This window comes from Oikopleura dioica, chromosome PAR (genome assembly GCF_907165135.1).
Source record: "Oikopleura dioica chromosome PAR, OKI2018_I68_1.0, whole genome shotgun sequence".
NCBI classification, from domain to species: Eukaryota; Metazoa; Chordata; class Appendicularia; order Copelata; family Oikopleuridae; genus Oikopleura; species Oikopleura dioica.
The window spans coordinates 11,985,919-12,011,401 of NC_137293.1; the positions used below are offsets into that span (position 1 = coordinate 11,985,919).

The 25,483-nt window shown below is 43.5% G+C and overlaps 6 protein-coding genes and 2 non-coding genes across 8 annotated transcripts; 2 read left to right on the top strand and 6 right to left on the bottom strand.

The window, feature by feature from the left end:
* Positions 1 to 412: 412 nt before the first annotated feature.
* LOC145701863 (cytoplasmic dynein 2 heavy chain 1-like) lies at positions 413 to 12,234 on the bottom strand. The gene is given in 9 exon segments (XM_081779078.1): positions 413 to 426; positions 713 to 1,776; positions 1,843 to 2,206; positions 2,524 to 5,425; positions 5,428 to 8,650; positions 8,652 to 9,025; positions 9,027 to 10,235; positions 10,238 to 12,049; positions 12,092 to 12,234. Coding segments are annotated over 9 exon segments (11,049 nt in total). The 5' UTR covers positions 12,179 to 12,234.
* A 61-nt stretch (positions 12,235 to 12,295) lies between these two features.
* Positions 12,296 to 13,959, bottom strand: LOC145702209 (putative tubulin polyglutamylase ttll-15). Its single transcript, XM_081779423.1, has 3 exons — positions 13,697 to 13,959; positions 12,784 to 13,651; positions 12,296 to 12,738 (listed from the first exon to the last, which is right to left on the bottom strand). Exons 1-3 carry the CDS (start codon positions 13,874 to 13,876, stop codon positions 12,380 to 12,382), a joined length of 1,407 nt encoding a protein of 468 aa, XP_081635549.1. The 5' UTR covers positions 13,877 to 13,959; the 3' UTR covers positions 12,296 to 12,379.
* A 6-nt stretch (positions 13,960 to 13,965) lies between these two features.
* Positions 13,966 to 14,842, bottom strand: LOC145702210 (succinate dehydrogenase cytochrome b560 subunit-like). The gene is made up of 4 exons (XM_081779424.1): positions 14,658 to 14,842; positions 14,454 to 14,619; positions 14,256 to 14,409; positions 13,966 to 14,215 (listed from the first exon to the last, which is right to left on the bottom strand). Exons 1-4 carry the CDS (start codon positions 14,827 to 14,829, stop codon positions 14,144 to 14,146), a joined length of 564 nt encoding a protein of 187 aa, XP_081635550.1. The 5' UTR covers positions 14,830 to 14,842; the 3' UTR covers positions 13,966 to 14,143.
* On the bottom strand, positions 14,843 to 17,331 carry LOC145702208 (uncharacterized). Its single transcript, XM_081779422.1, has 5 exons — positions 16,948 to 17,331; positions 16,421 to 16,900; positions 16,274 to 16,378; positions 16,080 to 16,224; positions 14,843 to 16,037 (listed from the first exon to the last, which is right to left on the bottom strand). Exons 1-5 carry the CDS (start codon positions 17,329 to 17,331, stop codon positions 14,905 to 14,907), a joined length of 2,247 nt encoding a protein of 748 aa, XP_081635548.1. The 3' UTR covers positions 14,843 to 14,904.
* Positions 17,243 to 18,813, bottom strand: LOC145702213 (motile sperm domain-containing protein 1-like). Its single transcript, XM_081779425.1, has 6 exons — positions 18,555 to 18,813; positions 18,134 to 18,459; positions 17,987 to 18,081; positions 17,819 to 17,943; positions 17,613 to 17,779; positions 17,243 to 17,567 (listed from the first exon to the last, which is right to left on the bottom strand). The coding sequence occupies exons 2-6, from the start codon at positions 18,144 to 18,146 to the stop codon at positions 17,446 to 17,448; spliced, it is 522 nt and encodes a 173-aa protein (XP_081635551.1). The 5' UTR covers positions 18,147 to 18,459; positions 18,555 to 18,813; the 3' UTR covers positions 17,243 to 17,445.
* A 732-nt stretch (positions 18,814 to 19,545) lies between these two features.
* LOC145701864 (phospholipid-transporting ATPase IF-like) lies at positions 19,546 to 25,465 on the top strand. Its single transcript, XM_081779079.1, is given in 14 exon segments — positions 19,546 to 19,787; positions 19,836 to 19,991; positions 20,034 to 20,159; positions 20,200 to 20,314; positions 20,366 to 20,456; positions 20,510 to 20,625; positions 20,760 to 20,787; positions 20,790 to 21,426; positions 21,521 to 22,826; positions 22,870 to 23,006; positions 23,050 to 23,255; positions 23,732 to 23,959; positions 24,006 to 24,213; positions 24,350 to 25,465. Coding segments are annotated over 14 exon segments (3,618 nt in total). The 5' UTR covers positions 19,546 to 19,712; the 3' UTR covers positions 24,539 to 25,465.
* TRNAA-AGC (transfer RNA alanine (anticodon AGC)) lies at positions 23,303 to 23,375 on the top strand. The gene has a single exon. It is a non-coding gene; the product is annotated as a tRNA-Ala (tRNA).
* TRNAA-AGC (transfer RNA alanine (anticodon AGC)) lies at positions 23,590 to 23,662 on the bottom strand. The gene has a single exon. It is a non-coding gene; the product is annotated as a tRNA-Ala (tRNA).
* Positions 25,466 to 25,483: the final 18 nt, after the last annotated feature.

Consider the following 25,483-nt stretch of genomic DNA (forward strand, 5'->3'; position numbering starts at 1 on the left):
AATACTCAGCCGGCGCCGATCCGAATGCGACTTTAACCGAAGTTGGAGCAGCTCATCTCCCGAAACATACAAAACGAGCACACCGTGAAACGAGGCCCGTCGAACCTCTAAACATCGGCACAAACTCGGGTCAGTCATACGACTAAGCGCAAGTACTGCCCCACTCAGGTCCCCTATTCATCGACCGGGGCCTGAAAAGGTACGGAAATTATCACAGTTTACCGTCGCCGACGTATTTTGAGTTCTTCTACATGTGCAGCTACTCCTTCATGTCATCACCGCTCGGACATCACGAAAACTTCGCATCTGATTCAAGCTTTTTCCCAAAAAAGGGTTTTTTAACGCGAATCAGACTGCCTCGACGTTTCGAACCTGCCATGTTACTCATCTTACGCTTATACTCCTGCAAAAATCACACACTTTGGCCTTAGAGGACGTTTCAGTCTCATGGGGGGTATTGGGATCTTAGATTCGTTAGACTCCCTCGTCCCCTAAGGTCACTTGCTTATCTAGATCGAGCTTTGCTCGGTCGCCGCCGTGTATTTCTCTCCATTCGGTAATTCACGCAGTTCGTGAATTAACCTCTATTTTACTCCAGCTCGAAATACAGACGTCAAAGATACTTTACTCGTTTTCTTCACTCGTCCAGATATAGAGAGCAGGCAAACTACGCTAGAAGTGGGAGATTCAGCAGAAGCTAGGATCCCTTCACTAGTGAAATGTTTCACAACATTGGATGCAGCGGATTCCCATTGACTATCCGCATGTTCTGTTTGTCGAGCGAGAAGGTTGAGCGATCGGATCGATTCTCGGACGAGCTGCTCCGCAAGAGCTTTGCCAGAGTTCTTCGCGAGTCCAAGATGATCAGAATTACGCGAAACTGGAAGTTTTGCTGTGTAGCTCAATGCATCGGCCTTGGACTTGACAGAGATCATCTTAGGGAATTTTCCGAAGGATGGACCGTCACGTGACATCGTTTCATTCACCATGAGTCGCAAAAGATTGCCATCAAAAGGATTGTGCATTCGACTTCCGTAGATGACTCCCTCGAGCATCTTCTCTGTGATTCCGGGGCGATTCCGCATCTTTGCAGAAACAGCAAGAGCCGCTCGGATATCGGCGACTGTAAAATCGTACTCTTGGCTCCAACCAAGAGTTCCAAATCCCTTTCGCTCAAGAATAAGTGAATGGAGAAGTGACAGCTGAAGATGATCAGAAGACATTCGAGAGGGCCATAAGTCGCTGATGCGCTCCATGCTTCTTCTGAGACCAGGAGGAGCTTCGACGCACATCTTAACTGAGCGCCGAAGAATCGCTGGTGAAAATGTTGAAACAGATTCTGAAGTTAACCACAAACGGAAATCTTCGTGAATATCAGGCGCAGCGAGGTCCCCTTCAAGCTTTTCAAGCCAGCTGGATGCCAAGTGACAGTTTTTCAACAAAAGCCATTTCCCAGAGCGCAGACATTCTTTGAACACGCTAAATGTCGCATCGTTGTCCTCTTCTAAAGCCGCCTCGACCAGTGCTTGGCCCTGTGCCTCGGCTAATCCAGCGATGTCATTGGAAGGATCAGCGCCGCCAGAGAGAATAAAAAGCTTTGGTGTGTCAGCACCACCGACTTGAGAGATGAATTCCATCGCGCCAAGGCCAGATTCAGGCATGTCTGCAATGCGCGATATTAAATTTGAAGCAGAAGCGGCGAAACGATCAGGTCTTCGCTGAGCGATAACCGCCATTTGCTCAACCTTTAATGAGGTGTCTATTTTCAATAATATACTGATTCGATATTGAAATTCATAATTAACAAATAATATTTGTCAAATATATTCGAAATAACAGAACCTTCCCTTCGAAAAATTGCCACCTTTTGGACTTTCATTTTCTGGATATTCACCGGCGAGCCATGAAGAAAGCTCTCTTTCGCTTGCAGAGAGCTTTTGTGAGAACTCTCGATGCCCCGAAGTCATAATATTAAACCAGTCCTGACTGGGGAACTCTCTCGGGAATAGTGCTGCGACGAGATGAAGTGATGCTGAAACTTCATGATCTTTTGAAGCCATGTTTTGAACAAAACTGACTACGAGCTTGATGAATTCTGATTGTAGTTTGTCTACTGGCTTCTGATGGTACTTTTTGAGGATATGATCGAACATGACTGTAATACAGTGCAAGCCAGTTGTGTACATGACATCCAAGCTTTGGATGTCTTAGGTGGGTTTCAAAATTACCGGGGCAAAACTACTTTTGCTGTATTTCCGACCAGAGTCATTCAAACCCAGACATCCATATATGAGTCGACTTAGAATTTTATGATCTTTGTCTGGAACATTGGAATTTCCGATAACTCAAGAATTGTCGGATTTTTTATCGGTTTTTCCTAGTTTTTGAGTTATCGGAAAGTCCAATGCTCTAGCAAAAGAGCAGAAAATTCTGAGTCGATACATATATAGATTTCTGGGGTTTGTATGACTCTGATCGAAGCTAGAGGGAAAGTAGTTTTGCCCCGGTAATTTTGAAACCCACCTTGGATCTGAAAGAAACTCGTGGCTGCCGATGATGCCAGTGGCGAGTATTTGTTCCGCTCGATTGCGAGTTCTTCTTTGATTCTCGAGTTCTCATCGAGTGTTTGTTTGATCTCCTTGGCAGATTTCTTCGAGCTTTGGAGGCTGCTGATGAGCTTGTCGTTGTCAAGAATATTTCCCTCTGATTTGATGAGAGTTTCGAGGAGATCATTTTCAATTTTGATGATTTTGAGACGCAAGTCTTCTTCCTTCTTGACAAGTGTAGTCATTTTCTCCTCGAGTTCTGGCTGTTCAGCGCGCAGAGCGACGGACAATAGTTGATGTTCAAGACCTTTTCTAGTCATTGAGAAAATAACAGGGTTCGCAAGGCCAGATATTGATGGTAAATCATCGTATGTAAGAGTTTTTGATGCAAGGAGCAGTTTGAAATTGGGATTGATATCAATCACTTTGTCGCTGATTTTGATGCTTGGTCGGGTGCCAATTGTGTGTACATTTGCTTTCAAGACTTCCACGATGAAAGCGGAAAGTTTGGTGATATTCTCAATCATCAACGTTTTACCAAATCTTAGAGCAAGTTCGACACTTGACTGGAAAGCATCTGAATGCTCATCTACAGTTTCTATCTTTTGTTCGGCAAAGTAGGCCTTGAGGAAAGTCTGCGCCCGACCGGATTGATCGATGATCATGGGCGTTTTGGAGAATGACATGAGACTTTCTGTATTTTCCAAAGACAACTGATCGTTTGGCATGCCTTTGTGGTGATATTCAAGAAGCTTAGCTTCAGTAGAAAGGAATTCGAGGAGTTTGAAGTCTTGGCAATTGTAGCGGAGTTTCCAATCGCTAAATACTTTATTTCTCTCGACCTCGTGACGGCAAGACAGATAGACAATATGCGCTGCAGCGAGAAGAGATTGGATCGGAAGTTGAATTTGGGTCGTCTGCAGATTTTTAAGTCCTTCCTTCCATCTCGATTTTTCTTTCGACAAATCTTTTATCAACTTTCCAGCCTTGTGCAATCGCTTGTTCGCGTCTTCTAGGCGGTTTTCAAGTCTGGCTGCTTCGGAGGTTTTTTGTTCGAATTCACCGCGGAGCACGGCAACGCGTTCTTCTACAGTCGCTATTCCACTTCCTAGTTTCTCAACTTGCAATTCGGCAGCTCGGAGGCCTCGCAAGAGTTTTTGCTCCTCCTGCTCTAGCGGTGCGATGCGCTCGAGGACTGCTGCGTATTGCACATTCGCTGTTACCCATGCAGCCAGAGGGGCTGCAGCTACTGAAGCTCGTTTTGCAACGTCTGCTTGGAAAGATTTGGCTTTCTTTTGCATCAAAGCTTCAACAGCTTCTCGTGAGGAAGGAGGAGTGTTTCTCGCATCAAACTCTCGGATATCGTCCTTTACACCTCGTTTGCCAAGGAACTGCTTCATTCCTGTCCAGGAAGTATCATCATTTCCCATCAGCTTGAGTACACCTTCCAAAATATCTCGAATAACTTCAGGTGGAGCTCTCAAGTGTCGGATTTCATTGAGCGACGAAGTCTGGATATTGCCAACAGCTTCTTTTGCTTCATCAATGAGCGGCTGAACTTCACTCAATTCAGCTTCGATCTTTGCTTTTCGACGGTTGATATTTTCGCGTTCCTTGTCCGCGTCTTTCTTACGCTTCGACATTTCATCTTTTTGCGTTTCCGCGCCGCCCATCGCTTCTTGGATTGCTTGTAGAGCTGCATCAGCTTCTTCTCGTTTTAGTTTCAGAACCTTCTGCTGCTCAACAACATCCTTTTCGAGCTCTGCAACAGTCTTCCCTGCTTCTGCTAGTTTATGCAGACCAGTTTCCAGTTTAGTCGTCCGTTCAGTAAAGCTGTTCTTTTTGTTGTCGTAAATTTCGGAGATCGCTTTCAAGAACACTGCATATTGGGCTGGATTCCAACCGTGATCTCGGTGCAATTCTACCGCATGACCTGAAATTGTCTCTGTTCCTTCTCCAAGAGACAGTCTTTTGTTGGCGACGCTTCTCAGCGTCTCATGTGACCATCGCTGAAGAACGATAATTTTCGACTTTTTCGTCAGCGCTGGGCATTGATTCCAACACTCTGAGAGTGCCTTACTTCCCGTTTCTAGGGATAGAACTAGGCGGATGTTTTCTTTTGCTCGTTTGACAAAGAGATCTGTCGCAGTCATGCTCATTGCGCTTGCTTCAGCACGCAGTTGACTTTGATCTATTTCTTCCGCTGACCAAAGACCTGGGACTGTTCCCTGTGCAAGAAGAGAATTAGCGTAGACGTAAATTTGTCCATTCTCAAGGTGATGTGATTCGATAAGAATCACTACAGACTTGTTTTCAATAGAAGCAGCGCCAAGAGCGGTGCGGAAGAAATTCTTGACAGCTTTATCAGTGACATTCGTTACCGATGGGGACATTACGTCAAAATGGAGTGAATAGGCGCCTAGCTGGACAGAAGTTCGACGGCCAGATCCTGATGGACCGATAAGTACGATGTTGCCACCTTTATTTGATAGCTGAGATGTCACCGATACGATGGATTGCGTGAGTTGCTGCGATAAGACAAGCCCGCCAGTCGGCAAGTCTCGAATTTCACGTTCGAAGTTGCCTGCCGTTTCAAGCAAGCGCTTTTGCAGATCATTCATATCCATTGCATGCAACTTTCCGTCTCTCTTAGGAAAGAAAAGCTCTTTCTCCATAGTTGCTCCTTGGAATGCTGTGTCGTAAATTCGCTCGTGATTTTCATCAATCATTCTGTCGCGGAAAATCCGATCAGCTTCAAACTTCCATATTGCCCAATGGTTTTTGCTCTTGAAGCTTTGACATGCTTTTGCCCACTGATTGAGATGACTCAAGGAAAAATTGTAGTGTGGCGCTTCCTTGGGTCCCAATTGCGCGGTCAAATTCGAGAAAGCGCGAGCAGTACTATGCGACATATCGTCGTACGGACCATTTGGAAAGGTGGTCTTCCAAAAGTGTCTGCAAATTTTTGGATCTCCCTGTCATTCGGTACTTCTAACACAAGCGTTTGTACAATTGAGCTGAGGCGCATGTCAACTTGGCCACGGTTAGGGTTCGAAGTGATGATGAATTTGAATTTTTCAATCGAAACGAACTCACGCTCATCGTTGTAAAACCCACCACGGGAAATGAGTTGAGTCATGAAAGCGTAGAGCATGTTCGTACCCCATTTGTCCTTCTGTGGAATGTTGACTCCGCGGACGAGAATAATCGCTTGATCAAAACCCTTTGGTCGGATGACGCGTCCGTTTTTACCCTGGCCGATTATACCGACAGATTCAATTAAGTTCACAAGCTCAGTGGGGATTGACATACTTGAGCAATTCATCTCAACGAAATTACATGAAGGGAATTGACCCTGACAGTATTTGACAAGCAAACTTTTTCCGCAACCATCATTTCCAAGCAATGATACGCCTCTGACACCAGAGTGGATCCAGTGCTTCAAGCTCTCGGCATTTGCAAGCAGAGACTTTGTGGCGACAATTTCGCTATCATGAGATGGAGTTGGTGCCTGTAGGTTGCCATCCTTGTCGATCGCCATCGTAAGATCGGCTGCGAGACCAATTTCTTTGTATACTTTTTCAGCAAGTTTTTGTCGACCAGCGACGGAAAGACCGCTCGAGATATTCTTAAAGCCAGCGATGACAAACTTTTCTTTTGTCACATCACTCCAATCCTGATATCGAACTGCATCAAGCAACCTTATCAGCTTGCTTCGGCGGGAGATTACATGCTCAGGATGTTGTTCGATCCAGTTTATACCACGAAGAAGAATCGCTTTAGTCCATTGAGTCGCATCGGTTTTCACTGACTCAGATGGTGATAATTTACTGATGACAGTAGAAGCGATCTTGAAACTGTCAATTTCTTCAGTCGAAAGGAAAATAACTCCCATTCGAGAAATAGTAGCTGGTGATGCATGCCGGAGATCCGCGGTTTCGAACAAAAAGTTTACATTATTACCGAACTGAATTCGCTCTCCATTTGGAAGGGTAAGCAAGCGATTATCGTCAAGCACTGAATTTAGCGCCTCGATCCAGTCAGGGTCGATCTCACCATCGCAAATGATCCAATGATGATGCTCAAGTTCTCTGTTGACCTGCCGAGCAGCAGCTGTCAGAATACCATCTGTCCATTCTCTCGTGTCCGGGTCCATTTTACCCAGTAAGCGTTCACGAGAAACCGCCTTTGGATTCATGTAATGGATCTTTAGCGAGCCTTTTTCGGCAGCAAACGCGTCGCCCAAGGTTCTCCAAAGGACCGATTTGCCACTTGATGGTGGTCCGCAGACGACAACACCAATTCTTTGTTCGAGCTGTTCGCTGAGCTCTAAGCATTTTCTCGCAAATTCAGGATAGAAATATATTCCATCCGAATCGCACACTTTTTTAATGTTTTGTTCCATTGTGGAATCGGAGAGTTTCTTATTTTTGACCTCCGGAAAGACCCGTTGAATCAGGAAATCAAACTGGACAAGATCACTGAAAGTCAGCTTTGAGGTTGTGTTGATACTGACAGCGCGAACAGCGATTTCTTTCTCGTCGATTGCTCCTCCCATAGAGGCCCTTGATCTAAGCATCTTTCCAGCAGTATTGAGAACAGTTTTCAATGCTCGAAGGCCCCAGTCGTAGTGCTGGTGCTTTTCGAGTAAATCGCGGCAGAGAAGGAAGAGCTTGACGAGTCGTTGGCCAATGATCTCCTCTTGAAATCCTTCAGCAAAAAGCATGACGGTCGCGATTGTTGTTATGTCAGGTTTGGACATTGCCACAGGTCTAAATAGCGCCTTGAGGTTATCTGGCAGCTTTCGTCGCCCACCGTAACCTTTTCCCGCTGGATTGAGCGTGACAAAGATAGCGGTGTGTGAGGAGAGTTCGTTGTCAATATTTTGGAGCGTAACTGCCTTTGCTTTTGTCATTAGTGCAGTTTGTATGCCTTGAATGTCCATTGACACTGCTGAGAGGACAATTTCACTCAATCGGTTGAACTCATCAAAGCATCCCCAAGCACCGCTTCTACACAAGCCCATGAAAATTCTACCCATGCTTTTCACATCAAGACCTTCGTCACAGTTGAAAACGAGTACATGCCGGCCAAGAAGGGATCCAAGCTCTTTTACAGATTCGGTCTTTCCCGTGCCAGCTGGGCCGTAAGGATTTCCACCGAGTCCAAGACTCAGAGCTTGAGTCAGAGTAAGGAAACATTTATCGGTCAATGAGGTGTGAACAAGTCGATTTGGAATGCCTTGATACTCCCATGAATACTCTTGCACCGAGTCGATCATTTGGCCGATCACGTTTCCTCCCTTTGAGTAGAAACGGAGCTGCTTGAGCCAGACCCAATCGTCAACACTTCTGCATTTCTCATCCGTCATCTGCTTAACAACATCTCGGTGATGCACTGCATCCAAAATCAGAGCAGTCAGTCGCGCCATTGAGACCTGGTCATGTTCATCTTTCTGCGACGCAAGCTGGTGAATGAGCTCAACCATTTCCGTGTTCAGCTTTGAAAGTGAGCCAGATGAGATTGCTTTTTCGGCTTTTGCACAAAAGTCAATCTGATTTCTCAAACATTCTATTTGTGCTGGCGCAGCGCCTTTTCCGCGAAGGTATCCTTTGAGAACGTCCTTCGCAAGAGCATCAACCTGGCCAAGCCAGTTTTCCGGATTATCATCTATCGTCACATTCCTGGAAAGATTGACCTTCTCTCCTCCGAGCGATTTTATTCCCATCACATGTGATTCATCTTGTATCTCGAGGGCAGCGATTCCAGCGAACAGTTTTCTCAGATGAGTTTGAATCGATAAAGGTCGGCCGAGAATCTCAAGAAGATCATCATCTCCCAAGAAAAAGAACTTCGAGAATGAGTTTCGCTTTTCCTCCAAAAATGAGCTCAATGCTCGCTGGGATGCTTGAAGCTTTTGCAAGATTCGTTCAAGATTGTCTACTAGACCGCTTGTCGTTGAAAATGAAACAGCTGTTTTCATGTGAAATGCTTGTGATAGAAGTGAGACGATGTTGCTGTGAGTCGACATAAACTGGGATTTTTCTGTTGCAAAGACGCCTTTGCAAAAGACTGGTTCCAGATAGAGCCATTTTCGTTGAATCTCGCAAAAAACTGAGATGACTTGATTGGTCGTTGACAATTTTTTTCTCCCAAAGAGCGATGGCATCGGTGAAATTTATTGAGTGAGGTGATTCTTTGAGTGTCGAAATGAGGCGTTCTTGATCACCAAGCTCTCCAAGAAGATCACTCCAGTCTTTGATCAATTGGACTTGCTTTCCAGTACTGTCACGAGCTTCCAAAATGGAGAACTCCGTACTGCCAGCCCATAGTTCCACTTCCGCCAGTGATTCACGAATGGATATCTCAACATGTGCACGCTCGTTGATTCGCTTGAGCTTTTCTTGAATAGAAGTGTCATTGAGTTCCTTCGACTTTTGCAGTAGCGACGATAGTTGAAGCTTGTCAACTGATGTCCCCCCGTTCAATTCCTATCGTACGAAAGAGCTCGAGCCAATGATCAGTGGAGAAAGAGTCGCCTCGGCAAAGTGCCAACGCTGGAACGCATTGAAGCCAGCCTCGGAGACGTTCTTTGAGCCGCGTTTGCATTAGAGTCGGAGTTCCACTGGGATTCGTAAGTTCCTCGTCGAGCCATTTTTGACCAAGCTCTTGGAACTCGTGCATTCTGGATTTTACTTGCACCCATTCTGCATTTGTAAAAATCCCAAAGGCTTCCTCGAACTTTCCTATAAGACTCCAGTTCGATTCGTACTCTTCTATTTCACTCTTGAGTTGATTATATACGTCAAGTTGCATCGCTTCGAGTTCAAATATCTCCAGCTGTTTGTTCATTTGTTCAATCTCTTCATTCAGCGCTCTCATCTCCTCTGCCTTTTCGTTGATAAATGATGATATATTTTTGATTTTGGCATTATCGCTTAGAGAGTCGACCGTATCAGAAGGCTTGCCAGAGTTCCATTTTGCGAGTACAGCTTCAATTCGTCCTGAAAGTGTTTTCTTTTGCTCAAGTGTCGTCGATTTTAGTTGTTCGATTTTGTCCTCAGTTGATGCTTCGTATGAGTCTATAATAATGCCGAAGCCTTCCCAGTCTGACTGTAAGCTGCCAATATAAATTTCTTCGCGTGTAATATTCTGATGTAACTTTATTAGCTCCTTCATCTCCTCATATTTCTTTTTCATTGCGCTGGATAATTGCTTCGTAATTTCGTGATACTTTATTTGTTGCTGCGTGATATCGTCAATACTGTTTACTCTTGCTGTAAGTGCTTCTTTTGACTCTGATATAAATTTGCTCAGCTCTTTGCTTTCTTCTAAGACTAGGTTTCTGATAGAGATACACAACTCGTTGTAGCATCGGGTGAGGAGCCCATCGACTTGTCGCTTGAATTGTGTTAAAGATACTGTGATACAGTCATGTTTTATGATCTCAGGTAGCTTTTCTGCTTCTTTGCCTTTTTGCTTGATTTCTCGGAGAGCTTCCTCGAAGTCATTTACGCTTTTCAGAGGAGCAAATATCGCATCCAAGTCGACAATGGCTGGGCAAATCCACTCGGCATGATTTTCTAAGATCGACTCGACTTGATGGAAAATGCCATCTGCTCTCTCATAAGCTGGAACAAGCGCATCAGCGTTTGCAAGAGCGATTTTGGGAAAAGATCGCGCTCTGGACCAAGTCCACGGAAGGATTGGGGAAGATTTGTGATTCTCTTGATGTGGCTGTAAAATCGGGCCCGAGCGGTTTCTAGATCAGGTCTGAAGCAAAGCCCGGCTCCGTTGAAGATGAGGTCGAGTCTGATCTCCGGTAGACGGTCAACCAGAGTTTGCAAGCTGTATTTATAATGCACGTCGATGACTTTATACAGCTGCCGATCCCAGTGAATAAGCCATGCCTCGCACTGATCTTCGCCGTATACAACTCTGACGTTTTCGACTTTCTCGCGCAACCGGCTGATTATTCCTTTCCATTTCTCTTCTTGTCGGATTAAATCAGTGTTGAGCAATTCTAGCACAAGCTTCTTCAGTTCAATATGTTTCTGAGTTATTTGATCATTTGCTGTTTTGAATTCTTCGGAGCAGGCTTGTAGCGAGCGGGCGAATTTCTCCAGCTCATCTGGATTCTCCCATTTCATTTGCTTCTCGTTTCTTGCTATGTTCTTAATGAGAGCTTCGAACTCAATCGCTTTCTTTAACAGCATCGGCTTCGTCGAGGGGATCATCTTGCTGCCAATCGTGTTGTAGAAACTCGCGACTTGTTGGAGCAAAACACCCGCTCGATAAAAACGCGCTGCTTTTCGGCAATTTTGTTGCACCTTCATATTCACTGGGAGTCTAAGCGCATGGATTTGCTTGACCTCGCATAGTAGCGATTCCCAGCGATCCGAGAACGAGAGCTCGAGCTTCTTTGTATTTTCGTTAAAGTGAAAAACATCCGACTTTTGGTCGAAATCGATGATCATATCGTCGGTTTCATCCTGAATATCTTCTTGCCACTGATGAAACAACTCCAGCCTCCGTGCATGTTCTTTTTGGTGGCGTTCTTTAGCACGAGTAGCAATTGATTCCGAGTGAACGGCTTCTCCAAGTTTATGAATGTTCCTCGCGATGCCCTCTTGCCAGAATGAATATATCATCTTCTTGATTGGGTTAAGATCTTCGGTTTTGTCTTCCATCGTCGCTTCCAGCGCAATTTCTAGCTTCTCCGCTACTGCTGCTCTTCGGTCGGGCATGTATCTCAGAATCGAGGTGCATTGACTGCATCTACTAACGATTTGCGTTGGCGATTTCGATTGATCGAGCATTTTTCTGACGAAATCGTCTAGTTCCGATCCATATCGCTCGATGAGGCTCTTCCCGATCTTTTCAGCAGACGCTTCTGGATTACTGACGTCTACTCTTGGAACAACAAGAGCTTTTCCAGTGACGCTATTAATCGTGTCCACTAACTCGCGCACAGCGGACACGTGACGACAGGACTGGATAAAAGTCTTGCTCTGCGCTGCGTTTTCAGTTCCCTGGGCGCCGATAACTTTTACAAGCTTCTCCAGGACTTCAAAAAGCTCATCTCCAGCGCCGTCGATGAATATGTTGCTCGCAGATTCGACGTATAGCGCGTCAGTGTATCTTAGAATTTGGTCCTTTTTCGAATCGGACTTTACTGAGCCAAGAGTTTCAGAGAGAAAAGTCAAGCCAGCTAGAAGCTCAGAAACACTCGACATTCCCTCTAAGTTCTTGACGAGTGCTCGACCTCTCGAGCCCAGTTCCAAAATTTCAGCTTCAAGAGCAGCACTGGTCGCACGACCGAGGGGAAGATAGGAGACTTCTTCATTTTGTGTGAATGTCTGAAAGCTGAGAGACGTCGGGTTATCGCTCAAATTAACTCCTTGTGGTTTTGTGAAAACGATCGCCTTCGCGCCAGATGGAAGAATATGTGTTGAATCAACCACTTGGACGGTGTCGCCAAGTTTTGTAACAATAAGTTGTTCCTTATTAAAATTATCGAAAAAGACAATAAACAGTCAATTTACCTGAGCTCCGTTAACGAACTCATCAAATTTCGAAGAATCACACTTTGAAGTGAAAAAGCTCTTTACAATCGTCTCTACCACGTTCATAATGATCTCATATTTTTTTTGTATTTCTTAAAGATAAATTGATGCTCACAACATAATCTAGAATGATCTCAACTTTTTGCTCTATTTGCAAATTTTCATTTTGAAATTGAGATCAAGGAAGAGTAGTTATTAGGAATAAATAACATTTATTCATTAGCAAGTAGAAAAGAAAAAATACAGAAGGATAAAATAGTAACTTGCCTAATTTGAATTTGAATGAATTTCGCACCACCTAGAGTCATGCTCACAATATTTCTTTATAAAATTTAATTGGAACTTATCAAGAGCCGTGGTCTGCAAAAGCAGCTCGCGTTGAGCACTGGGCGAGACGAGCTCGAAATTTCCGCGGTACAGCATTTCGGACGTTAATTGATTGACAGTATTGATTTGAGAAGGCGTTAGGCAATTTAGACAGAAAGGGTTTTTGTGGCAGTCGAGATTTGAGTCATTGTGACAGAAGGAAACCTCCCATGTCGCTGGGAGAAAAGTTGACGTCAGGCCGACGAGTTGAAACATGTTTTGCAGTACCGATTCGTATATTGGGGCGTTCGGAGGATGCGCTTAATTTTTCATTATTGAAAGGCAAAGAATTACTTAGAACTTACATTGGCTTGATAAATTTGGCGACATGTTAACCTCAAGAAGAAAGATGTTTGAATCTTCGTCGATCACAAAGTCCATTCGGAACATTTCGAACATCTGCCCCTCCTTCACCTGATAGTTCTTATAAACATTGAGAATTTTCTCCCTTTGGAGCTCCCAGACTTGCGCTACTGCTTCTTTGAACTTATTTTGAAACTCATCGATATTCTTTCCAGAGGCCTTCATGTGGCGCAAGAGAGCTTGCTTCATCGACGAACCGTTCTCCATGTAGGCGTTGAGAGTTGGAATGTCCCAGATGGTTGTGTAATCGTCGCCCACAACATAGCTATCGACATTGTTCGGGTCAAAAGGCTCGTATTCATCCTTGCAAAAGCGAATGAGCCACTCAGACTGGAGCATGTAAACTCGAAGTGGGTCAATTGAAGTGACAACAGTGTAAATTCCAATATCGAACTTTTTCTTGTCAATAATCATCGGTGGCTCGACCAGTCGCTGAACGAACTGCTCCTTCGTTGATCGCAGTTTTAAGAAGTCTTTTGCTTCGACGATCTTTATATTGCGATGCTTGCCACTTTTAACGACCCAATGTCCTTCAGGATTAGCTTTGGCGTATTCGTTGAACTTGTTGAATTGAGAGGGTAGCTCAAAAGCAGTCGGCATGTATTTATAATTGGTAAGTTTGGAGAGGGCCTGCTTGCTGGAGACCCAACCAGTTCCAGGGATTTTGTTGACTCTGAGGCCGGCCGGAAGGGTTTTGAGAAAGTTGCCGTAGTATTTTCTTGGAGGTTCACCAAAGGGATACAGATGGCTCCATAAGACGGACCAGGAGTCAGGATCGTAGCTTCTTGAGAATCCTGCCCGCTCGAAAACCTAGAAAATAAGCCTTATCAACATTCATTATTCCTCATTCCATACCTTGATAACATGGCTTAAATATCCAGCATCAACATGATCTCCCGACAAATAATACGTCTTTGAACACTCTTTTGGGTTTAATTTCTGAACTGCACTCAAAATCTCCACTTGGGAGGTAAAAAACAACACCACGAAAAGAAGCGCCCCAGCAGCGGCGACATATCTGGTTCGGAGTCTCATTTTGTTTTGTGAAAATTCAAACGCATTTTTTGGAGCGGCGCTGAACTTTCGATGATCTAGCGCTCTTAAAACACAAAAGGTTATTTGGATTGACTCGGTAGTTTATTTTTGCTTTTTCATGAAGAGTTTTTTGATGAACAAAGGAGGAGTTAAGAGGGAGAGCCAGTTTTAGCTGGCTCAACTTGAGTTTAAGAACAGGCTAATTGCAAATGACAAGACTACAGTCTTATTACTGAATAAATATTGTACACCCGGGGCATCGATCGTTTACTCAGCCTTGCTGTAAGCAGCCATGCCGAGGGTGAGGACAACAGCGAGGCCGATGGCGGCGTAACCGGTCTAAAACTGGTTAATAACCACACCTTTTTGAAATACTTACCTGGTAGAGGACGCCGACATTCCTGATGCCAACGGCGAAGATGTCCCAGGACCAATGTCGGAAGCCGAGGAGGATGTGGAACCAAAGTGGGAAGAGGAGGCCCATCTTGAGGGCGAAGATGCCGAAACCGTTTCCATTAGCTCGGGCCTCAGCGCTGAAATAAGAGTTGAAGGAAAGCTTGGGATCGCAGAACTTTACCCGAAGGTGGCGATGTCAGATGCGAGCGAGCCAGAGCTAAAGATGTCCAAAATTGGAAGAAGAAGGAAAGCACCAACGAGGGCAAAGGCAAAGATTCGGTTGAGGGCCGACATGGTCATTGGAATCGACCAGCTGTAGATCGTGAGATGAGGGGACATGGGTCGACCTGAGAAAGTTTCAACAATTCTTTCGGAAGAGACTTACCGAGTTTCTTGTTGGTAGCGAGCCAGTCGTCAACCTGAGCCTGGGCAGACTTGATGTCATTTTGGGGCTTGGCGACGTTGTACTGGATCTTGCTGGTGAGCTGAGAGCTTGAGCTCAAGAATCGGGTGTTGACAGATCGAGTGCAAAGCCTGGCCAACATTCTTAAAATCATGATCTTTACTGACTGAAAAGTTTTATCCTTTAGTTATAAAAATACAATACAGAATAGTAAACGAATATACATGTGCTACCACTTTTGACTGAATAATAGCTTTGTATCAGATTTATCAAGCGTTTTATTATCATCATAGCCGGCGAGATTTTCAAGATGGACACGTTTTTTCTCTTGCTTCAGTTTTTCTTCTGCTCGTGCTCGAGCCATGGCCAGGGCTTTTTTACGCTTAAGTTGCTCGATTAGAAGCTCTCTGGAGGATTTCGTCAGATCAACAACTTCATCTTCAGAATCCTCATCATCGTCTTCTTCATCGTCGTCTTTGGAGGAGCTTTCGCTAGAAATCTCGTGTACCATCGCAGCTATTTTTGCGGCTTTCTCTTTTATCGCTTTTTCGCGAGCTTTTTTCTCCTTGAGCCGTTTAAGTTCTTCAGCGAAATCTTCACGGACTTCCGTTCTTGAAGATTTAGAGGTCTCCTTTTCCGATGATTTTCTCAACTGGTCCTCAAAAAGTTGCGCGTTTCTCGCCTTTTTCTCTTCTTCAGCCTCTTTTGCAAGTTTTTCCGCTCGCTCACGATCTTCTTTTTCTTTCGCTTTTTTCTCTTTCAGTCGTTTTAGTTCTGCTTCAAATTTTGGATCGATTGCATTTGATGATTTTTTATGCGTGGATGATTTTTTAGATGACGAAGGTTCATAAATTAGCGTGTCAAAGAGTTTTTCATTTTGTGCGCGTTTATCAATTGGGCTAGCTGGGCGTTTTCGGGCGGAAGTTCTCTCCGGCGATGGAGGATAAGTTGGAATAGGTTTTTTCTTCTTTCCGAAGGCATTATTTTGCGCTTTGAGCATTTCTTCTCGAAAAATGTCTTCGTGGCTTTTTGTCGGCGTGTAAGTTGTATTTTGAGGAGGCTGAGGAGTATTTCCAGCTTCTTTTTGCGCTCTTTTGGCTTTGAGTTGTTCGCGGAATTTCCTCTTGATCTCTTCATTTGATTGTTGAGCGCTGCTCATGGCAGGTTTCGATGGCGCGGGGTTTGGTGCTTGAGCTTCCCAGGTTTTACCAGCAGGGAACTTCGGTTGGTATGTTTCTTGTGGACGCTCTTTTGGCTTCTTGGCCTCCTTCTTTTTAGCACTCTGAGCGCGGAACATCCGGACGAGGTCTTCATCGTCCTCCGCAAAGTCCCCCTTTGAAGATGTTTTTGGGCCATCATCATCTTTCAAAAAAATATTTACCAATAGAGAGAAGGTAAACTCACCGATTTCAATAGTTTCATCGGCATGAGGTGACTTTGAGCGTGGCTGTGGACCAAAATTAGGTCCCCTCGGTTCATCGTCATCGATAACGATTGGATTCTTGGTCGTACCGAAAGAAGTTCCCATGTCATTGATGATGATAACCTCCTAAAGATGTTTAAAGTTTAAACCCAATTGCGAGAAGATTTTAGCTTACATCGTCAACAAATGATGGTTTCTTCCCAACGCCAAATCCGATATCCGGCTCGGGCTCCAGATTTGGATCGAACTTTGGCTGATTTTTCTTCTTTCTTTCGTCGCCCTAGAAAAAAAAGTAAAGCCTTACTTAATAGAGCATTCTCACGTCATAGTAAGAGCTAGGCGGAGCAAACTCAGTTTGAGGCCGCTTTGTGATCCACTGAACGCGAATCGGCATCGGCTTGAACTGCTTGCAACGCTTTTCAGCAACCAACGCCGTCTTGGAATCTTGAAACTCGGCAATAAAAACGCCTGGTGGCGCATTTGGCGGAGCCTGAATGTTCAGCGCCCACAGAAGACTCCGCAAGTTTCCGATGCTCATTTTAAAGCTTGGGTCCACCATGAGTTTCAACTTTGCCATTGTTCGTTGATATTTCGCCCGTTGATCGCCCTTCCAGTCGTTTAGGAGATCTTCGCGGTACTTTTGGGCTCGCTTTTTCCTGGAGACATCTTGGGCAGTTTGACGGGCGGCGAATTTGTTTTTAATCCATTGAGTGTAGTAAGCTTCGCCTCGATTTAGAGCGTCCCATTCTTCCTCGTCTGCACGAGCTTGGTTCACTCCTTTAGGACCCGCCATATGATTGTACTACATAAGAAAGCTTAAGTGGAAGAGATAGAGAGATCTTCAAGTACCTGTGCCGAAAAAGCAGCATATCTTTGCCTGTCCCTCTCCGCTTGAACACGCTGATTATCGTATTCTGTCCTCTTCCCTTGGTCCTTCAGAAAGTCAAACGCTTCCTTGAGTTTGATAAAGTTCTCCTTCGCCTTTGGATCATTCGGATTTTTATCTGGATGCTTCTCCTTTGCAAGTTTTCTGTAAGCCTTGACGATATCTTTTTCCGTCGCTGCCTGGGTCACCCCAAGAGCTGCGTAGTAGTCTGGCTGCGATTTCGAATTCATCTGAGAAAAGAAATAGATTTTGATAGAGTTTTTGAGGCACAAATTGAATACAGTATCAAAGACAGAAAAAATGGAGTAAACTGAAACTGAAGAAGATAAACGCTGCGGAAGAGACATTTTAGATAAGTTTTTTTCGCGACTTCGTTGATTAGAACAAATTATTCATCATAATTTTCGTATTGAACAAAAATACTCTTCCTTGATTTCAAGGATCTTTGAGGGTTATTTCTTTTAGGCTGATCGAATGAGAAGAATGGTCATCATGCCGAGCACATAGGCGGCTATCAGTCGCTGAGCTTCGGTGAATTCTGGCAGATAATTTGACTGTGAAAGGACAGCGATACAAATCGACACTAAAAATAAGCTACCAGGGATGCTCTACGGAAAAAATTTTGTACCGAAAAACATGTAGTAAAAATGGTTTTGGTCGGTTTTCACTTGAACTGCGGGTGTTTCTGAAACCCGCGGCACAGGGCGCGGCTCTGGCGGCTTATCGTCGTCCAATATTAAATTCACGTTTTTCGCGTTTCGTCTGCTTTTATCTGTCATCGAGTAAAACTCAACCCTAGTACAGTTTCAGAAGAAAACAAAAAAGGATTCCTACCTGAGCTTTTCTTCCGAAGAAAGTGTCAATTTCCTGGCTCTGACTGCGATGTCGATTCGTTTGTTCGGCTCAATTTCACCTTTTGAAGGCGAAATTTGAAAGCCATCTTTCGATGTACAAAGCATCTTCGGGAAGTTGTTTCATTGGGAACTGGAAATGAAACTGTACCTTGTATTTAACCGGCTCATCGTTTGCATTGAAGAGGGTCAGGATCTGTTTTGATTCTGAAGGCGAAAAGCGCAAGGCAGGTGGCAGTACTGCGACTGTAAAAATTCATGAAAAAATGAGGAGAATTCTCATTTTCGTTTTCTCTACCTGATAGATTCATTCTAAAAAATTGGAAAAATTAAAGATACTTTTTTATAAAAAAATATATTTTAACAAAAATTTGAAAATAGACTTTGTGTCAAATAGTCAAAAAGACAAAGGGAGATACAAAAACAGGTAGAGAGTAATAAATATATAAAAATAGAGAGAGAAGATCTTTGGATCACAAGATGGCTCTTTTTCCGACGGGACTAAATACCCATCGTCGCGTAGCGCTTCCTGCGCTCTTCTTTGTAAATTTCAATTCGGCGGGCTTCTTGTTCGGGATCGTCGAGTTTTCCGATCCAGCGGATGGTTTTTGGGTCTGCGATTATCTTCAAAGAAAAATGAATAAGACAATAAATAAGTGCAAGATTTTCTTGAAGAAAAATCTCTTGCATAATGATTTTCGTTAAAGATTATGCTTTACCTTTTCTTTATTATCTTTTGGAAGCTCTGGCGAAGTAGAATTCGTTGTATCTGTATCTAAATTCTTCTTTTCATCCTTTTTCGATTTCTTCTTCACTCTTTTCTTGAGCTTTTTCAACCTTCGACCGCTCGAACTCGGCACCGCTGGCAAAACTGCAGGCATTCTTCTTTCTCTCTAGATCTTCTTGTTCTTCGGAATAAGCTCTTTTTTATCCTTTTGAGAACTTTCCCTCAATTTTTCCTTCAGCTCCAGCGGCGCGGCGGGGAGGCTCGCTGATTGGCCCGATTCGAGGCTCTTTCAGTACCATGAAGTTTTACTCTTTTGGGAGAAAGCCTCTGGCCCCCTTCCCCGTATCCCGCGCAAATCAGTGTCGGGGAAGTCTAGAAAATTTCTTTAACGCTTCCTTGGCGGTTTAAAAGAATCTCGAGATTCTGAAGAACAGAATCTGGAAAGTCCGAGCCAATAACAATGGTTTGCGCGGCTTCTCCCCCAAATTAGGCGCGCCCAGAATGAGCTACTGAAAAAGTCAGTGCATTTTTCAGTAGCTCAGATTCTCGATCTCCCTTTAGAGCTCAACTCCATGGTATTTCTTCAACGCGAAGACCATAATGATTTTGACAAGAAGGTTCTGGAAATTCTAGCGCCGAGAAATTAGCCATAAATGTGTCCTTTTCCCCTGACTCATGTGTGAAAATGTTTTAAAATTTTTTTCCTCGGTGACTTTGTTTTGATAAAATATTCTCTCAAACAATGTTTTCATTATAAAATGTTCAAACAATTGTTACTTCTGTTATTGCAGGCTTGTCATTATGGGAATTCAGACAATACTCTAATAACTTATTACTAATATTATTACTAAGTAATAAGAATTGAATATTTAAATTACATAAATCTGTATGTTAAAATAATTAAACATGTTTATTAAATGTTCCAAAAATTTCTTCAATGAATTCTTTGATGTTCATTAATGCGTTCCTCAGAAGTAGAAAGTATGAAAAATGTTTGATTGGTCGATTTTGAATTATAGATTTTTTGGGCACGCGCCGCGCCGCCGCACACCAAAATGAGCCACCACTTTTGCCAACTGTGAACCTTTCTATTTCCCAAAGAATCAACATTTGAGAAGAAGAAGAGAAAGAAAAATCAAATCAGAAACAAATGGAGTGGTTTGAATCTACGAAACACAGGGTCAGGCTCTGGGTAGCCGAGAAGTTTCCTACTCTTCATGAACAAGTGAGTGACAGTCTTTAAAATCGTCAAAATTAATCATCATTTTCTTAGGCACAAGTAGAAGTAAACGAGTCAAATTCGCGCAAAGTCTTTTTCCTGCACCAACTCCCCCCTGGCGAGGAGCAACCTTCAGTCCGAATCGACAATACGATTTCTTCAAACAAATACACCATCATAACATTTCTTCCTCATAATTTATTCGAACAGGTAGAGATCTCGATTCCGGATGAATTTCTGAAGCATTTTTAGTTTCATCGAGTTGCGAATTTCTATTTTCTATTTATTTTCATCATGGAAGTCGTGATGGATTCGCCTGTTTCGCCGTATACCTCTGGTCTTCCGCTTTCCTTCGTCGTCTGTATCACTGCAATTAAGGTACGCCAATAGACAATTCGAAAATAAACCCTTTCTTTAGCAAGCTTATGAAGATTACCTTCGTTACCGCGAAGACAAGAAGGAAAACAACAAGCTGATTTACGTAGTCCGCAGCGGCGTTCTCGTCCAAGACCGTTGCATGAACATACGCCCGGGTATAACACTCATTTTCCATATTCTACTCATCTAATATGCTCTTGATATAGGCGATATTGTGCGCGTGAGTGAAGGCGAAACAGTCCCAGCGGATTTGGTCTTGATTTCTTCCAGCGATCCGACTTATCATGCTTATTATAGGTAACAAACAAAAGGGGACAAAGCACAGATTAGAGATTTAATACTGTTTATAGCACAGCCGCGCTGGATGGCGAGTCGAATCTAAAAGAAGCCTCGGCGCTGAAAAAGACACAGTTTTTCAATACTCCGGCTGAAATTACGCAGATCCGATGCTATTGCGAAGTTCAAGGTAGATTTTCCCCTTCGAAACAGATCTTTCAAGATACAAAATCGAAGCCACTTCCGGCTTCGTGTGATGAAAGAACGAATTCCTAAACGGCTCCACGAAAATTTTCTCTTTTCGGCGACAAAAATTTATTCTAGCGCCGAATCCCGAGCTGTATCGTTTCGCAGGACGAGCTGTTTTCAACTATGGAGTCGGAGGCGAAAACGAAGAGATCTTTCCCTAACTCCAGATCAGTTCATCTTCCGCGGATCGATTTTGCGTAATACAGAATGGATTTATGGCCTGGCCGTGTATACTGGTGTTGAAACGAAGATGGTACAGAATTGGAAGGGAAAGCGGCAGAAGAGATCGAGCGCCGAGTTGTCGATGAATCGCTTTTTAATGTTTTACCTTATTTTGTTGTTTTCGTTGTCTGGATTATCTCTTTTCGTGGAGGGGATTTGGAACATTGGGCGGAGCGAAGAGTGGTACCGTATTCTTCTTGAACCGACGACTACTGGAGCTACTTTGGTCACTTTCTTTTCCTTTCTTGTCATATATAACTACGTCATCCCGATTTCTCTGTATGTAACAGTAGAAATGCAACGATTCGTCTCTGCTTTCTACATTTCCTGGGATGAAAGGTTTGCCTATAAAGCTGCGGACGGAGAAGAACTGCGAGCGAAGGTAAATTGCTCGGATATAAATGATGAGCTGGGACAAATTAAATTCCTGCTGTCGGATAAAACCGGAACGCTGACTGAAAACGAAATGAATTTGAAAAGCTGTTCGATTGGTGGGGTGAGGTTTGATCTTGTAGGAAAGGTTTATTTTATCTCCTAATAACACTGGAAGTTATGCAAACCCTAACGGATCATTTCAAGAAAAAATTCAAATTACATTTTTGAATGAACTTTAGAACGAAATGCTCTACTTATCTATCTTCGAGATGATCGCTATCAGTAAAAGTACAAAGCATGAAAGTAAAAAGACTTCCAGCCGAGTCATATTTTTATTTGAACCTTCAAAAGGAAATCAACTCGTCCGCGCGGACACCAAAGCCGAGCTGCTCCCCCACCACGACCCCGCCGTTTACCAATTCTTCCTCGCCATGGCGCTTTGCCACACTGTTCAAGCCAAAGTCGACCGAAAGCCAAAGTTCACCTCTCCCGAAGCTCAAGCGGGCGATTCCTTCACTCTTTCTCCCGCCAAACTCAACATACAGTACTCTGCCTCCAGTCCCGACGAGTTGGCGCTTGTCGAAGCGGCCAAAAACCTCGGAGTGGCGTTCACCGGAGCAAGCGAAGAATCCCCAAATATGATTCAAGTTCAAACATGTACAAAAGCTAGAAAATTCAGCGTAGAAGATGTCATCGAGTTTACATCAGCGAGAAAACGTCAATCTGTTATTCTCAAGGATGAAAATGGCGTTTATCTTATCCTGACTAAAGGAGCTGATAGTCATGTGCTCCCACTAGTCACACAGGGCCCAGTAAAGCAAATTGAGAACAGTGTGCTAGAATTTTCTATGGACGGATTCAGGACGCTTATTTTGTGCAAAAAGCTCGTAACTCAGGAAGAAGGAGACCGACTTGTGAAATCTTTATCCGAAGCAAAGTCGATCGTAAACGACGCTGTGCGAAATAAAGCACTAGAATCGATCTACGACGAAATCGAGTCAGACCTTCAGTTGATGGGAGCAACTGCAGTGGAAGATAAGTTACAGACAAATGTAGCATCAACGATGGCGAATTTGCGAGAAGCTGGAATTTTCGTATGGGTTCTGACTGGAGACAAGGAAGAAACTGCCTTAGCTGTTTCAAGAATGGCAAGACATATTGATTCATCGACGAAGATTCTAAAAATCGAAGGCGAAAATACGACAGAAATTGGAAGATCCATCGCCGATGCGATTCGTCAACTCTCTCCTGGAAGCGAATTCGGTGGACCGATCAGGAAAAATTGCGGGCGCGGATGGGCGCTTGTCATTCCTGGCGCTGTCGTTTCCGTTGCGATCAGAGATCACAAAAAGATTCTTCAGACTTTGCTTATTCAAATCCGTCCGGAATCAGTTATTTGCTGCCGAATGGCGCCAATTCAGAAGGCTCAAATAGTGAAACTCGCAAGAGCACATGAAACTGGCAATGATCTGACCCTCGCAATCGGTGACGGGGCTAATGATGTATCGATGATTCAAGAGGCCCATGTTGGTGTCGGCATTTTCGGTTAAAAACAGATTTATTTTTTGTTTTCATCATCATCTTTTAGGAAAAGAAGGACGAGCTGCTGCTCAAAATGCAGATTATGCTATCCCTCGATTTTGCCATCTGGAAAGGCTTCTTCTCTTCCATGGGAGAATGTTCTACGACCGTCTTGGTAACCTGATTCAGTACTTTTTCTACAAGGTATTCCTCCATCAATAATTGAACAACCACTAACATCGCTAAGAACCTGACATTCGTTCTCCCACAAATTCTCTTCCAGCTCCAATGTGGCTTTTCCCAAACAACCCTCTACGATGGCATCTATCTAACAATGTACAACACGGCCTTCACTGCATTCCCAGTGCTGTTCTACGGAATTCTTGAAAGAAATCTACCTGAAGAATCTGTCGAGAAAAAGCCACACATTTACAAAGACAACGCAAATAATAAGTAAGTTTGGTTTGAGTCAGTTTGTGGCAAAATGGGTCGGTCTTCAAGGGGGTGTAGCTCAAATGGTAGAGCGCTCGCTTAGCATGCGAGAGGTACCGGGATCGATACCCGGCATCTCCACACCTTTTGCTTTTGCTGATAAGAAGTAGTTACTGATAAGAGTCGACCTCCTTAATTTATACTACTGTTTCCTCTTTTCAATGAATAAGTGAGAGCTTTTGCATCATTTTTCCGACAAAAATGATTCAGAGGAAATTATAATGAATTAAATGATTTCACAGTCTCATCAGTTCTACTGACAGCAGCAAATCATTATCAGTAAAACTAAAAGGTGTGGAGATGCCGGGTATCGATCCCGGTGCCTCTCGCATGCTAAGCGAGCGCTCTACCATTTGAGCTACACCCCCTTGGGGGGATGGCAACAGTGCCCCTATGATAGCGGCCCTATCTGTAACTTGCTAATTGTCTTCATTTAGGCATTTGTCCATGAGAGCGTTTGTTCGCTGGACCGTCGAAGGTTTCCTTCATGGATTGATAATTTATTGTTGGTCTTCGATCTACTACCACGGCAGGCCGTCGGACAACTTCCAGTTTGGTATTGGCTGCTACACGAGCATTGTTCTTGTGGTCACAGCTAGACTCGCTGTTGAGACGTCTTGCTGGACGTGGCTAACGCATTTGGTTCTCTGGGGCACTATCCTTAGGTTTGAATGGCTCGCTGGACCGGGCGATATTATTCTCTTTTTTTAGCTACTTCATCTTCGCATTCATTTACTCCTCCACTGTCTGGAGCTTCTCCGCCCATGGCGGCAACGTCTACTGGCTGATGCAGCGTCAGTGGGGCTCCGCATACACCTGGCTTCTCATACCCATCATGCTTGTAATTTGCATTTTGCCCATTATTGCCCAAAAAACCTTCATGAACGAACTCTTCCCCAGCGAGACGCACATCGAAATGGTAATTTTTCAAGTCAAATTTTTATCAGAAAAAAGCTCATTTTAAAAACTTTTAAAATGAAGGAAAAAAAGGCGAATCGTTTGTAGAGTAGAATCATTTCGGTGTTTGTCAAAAAGACGGAAATTGTTAAATTCAGCGTCAGGTGAACATCCAGTCCTCTCACGAAGACTACACGATATCTCCAGTTTACCAGCTCAATCGCCTCATCCGCTGGTGGCAAAGAAAACGCGGCCACGAAGATGCCCAGCCTATACCTATCCACCAAAGTCAATCTTATGACGGTATTTTCTGTAGGTCTGACGATATGAACAGATTTGGCATTTAAAAAGAATTAACTAGATTCGGAACTAGAAAGATGAATTTAAAAAACTTTTTGCAGGCAAAATTCTGACTTGGTCTGATTTGTAGCCCTATAGAAAGCCCGTAAAATTTCGAGTCGATTCGACCAAGTCGTTTTTGAAATTTTCTAGAGAATGACGTCACAAATGACGTCAGAAAATTCCAAAAAGCCGAAACTTTGAGTCTTATTTTTACAGTGTTCCTGATCGAATTTTTCGGTGTTCTATAGCACAAATGAAAGCTTATTAAAAACTGTACTAAGGTTTTAAGGATTAGGAAAAAAAATTTGAAAAATTTGGCTCTAGAATTTTCCGAAAAAAAAATTTCGAGCAAATGAAAATCCAAGAAAAACCTTAGTACAGTTTTTCATAGGGATCAATTTGAGCTATAAAACATGAGAAAATTCCGTCAAAAAGGCCCAGGAAAAGTGACTCAAAGTTTGCCCGAAACGGCTATTTTTGCCAACTTCTAGCGTCATTTATGACGTCATCGTCTGATTGTTTTGGTCTGAAACTAGTCCAGTCGACTCAGAATTTTACGGGCTTTCTGATGAATATAAAAACAGGCAAAGTCAGGATTTTGCCTGCAAAAAGTTTTTTAAATTCATCAAAGCATCGTAGTCAGAACCTAGAGAAAAGCCCGTCCATCAGAGTTCATTAAATTCCGAGTCGCTTTTCCAAATTTAGGCTCACCTACACTTCTTCAACGAAAAGACCAAATAGGCATGATCTTCATCTATTGTGAGCATTTACTCGTTCAGTACTCTCTCTCTCTCTAGCGTGACAGTAGTTGCTGATGTATAACATACGCATTCATTTTCTTCAACCTGCATTATTTCTACTAGTATTTCATTTTTTTCTGAAACTGTACTCAATGGATAACAAAAAAATATAACTTCGTGAAACTACGGTATTCAAAATTGATTTGTTCT

Bases quoted from the DNA above. Each gene is read 5' to 3' on its own strand.
- LOC145702209 (XM_081779423.1), bottom strand. From the start codon at position 13,876: ATGAGACTCCGAACCAGATATGTCGCCGCTGCTGGGGCGCTTCTTTTC. The intron at 13,652-13,696 runs GTATGGAATGAG...CTTATTTTCTAG, and splicing joins ATTTAAGCCATGTTATCAAG to GTTTTCGAGCGGGCAGGATT. The intron at 12,739-12,783 runs GTAAGTTCTAAG...TGAAAAATTAAG, and splicing joins GCCAAATTTATCAAGCCAAT to CGCATCCTCCGAACGCCCCA.
- LOC145702210 (XM_081779424.1), bottom strand. From the start codon at position 14,829: ATGATTTTAAGAATGTTGGCCAGGCTTTGCACTCGATCTGTCAACACC. The intron at 14,620-14,657 runs GTAAGTCTCTTC...AAACTTTCTCAG, and splicing joins CGCTACCAACAAGAAACTCG to GTCGACCCATGTCCCCTCAT. The intron at 14,410-14,453 runs GTAAAGTTCTGC...CTCTTATTTCAG, and splicing joins TCTGACATCGCCACCTTCGG to CGCTGAGGCCCGAGCTAATG.
- LOC145702208 (XM_081779422.1), bottom strand. From the start codon at position 17,331: ATGTCTCTTCCGCAGCGTTTATCTTCTTCAGTTTCAGTTTACTCCATT. The intron at 16,901-16,947 runs GTACTTGAAGAT...TTTCTTATGTAG, and splicing joins ATGCTGCTTTTTCGGCACAG to TACAATCATATGGCGGGTCC. The intron at 16,379-16,420 runs GTGAGAATGCTC...TTTTTTTTCTAG, and splicing joins CGCCTAGCTCTTACTATGAC to GGCGACGAAAGAAAGAAGAA.
- LOC145702213 (XM_081779425.1), bottom strand. The intron at 17,780-17,818 runs GTAGGAATCCTT...AAACTGTACTAG, and splicing joins TCTTCGGAAGAAAAGCTCAG to GGTTGAGTTTTACTCGATGA. The intron at 17,568-17,612 runs GTACAAAATTTT...GCTTATTTTTAG, and splicing joins TTTTTACTACATGTTTTTCG to TGTCGATTTGTATCGCTGTC.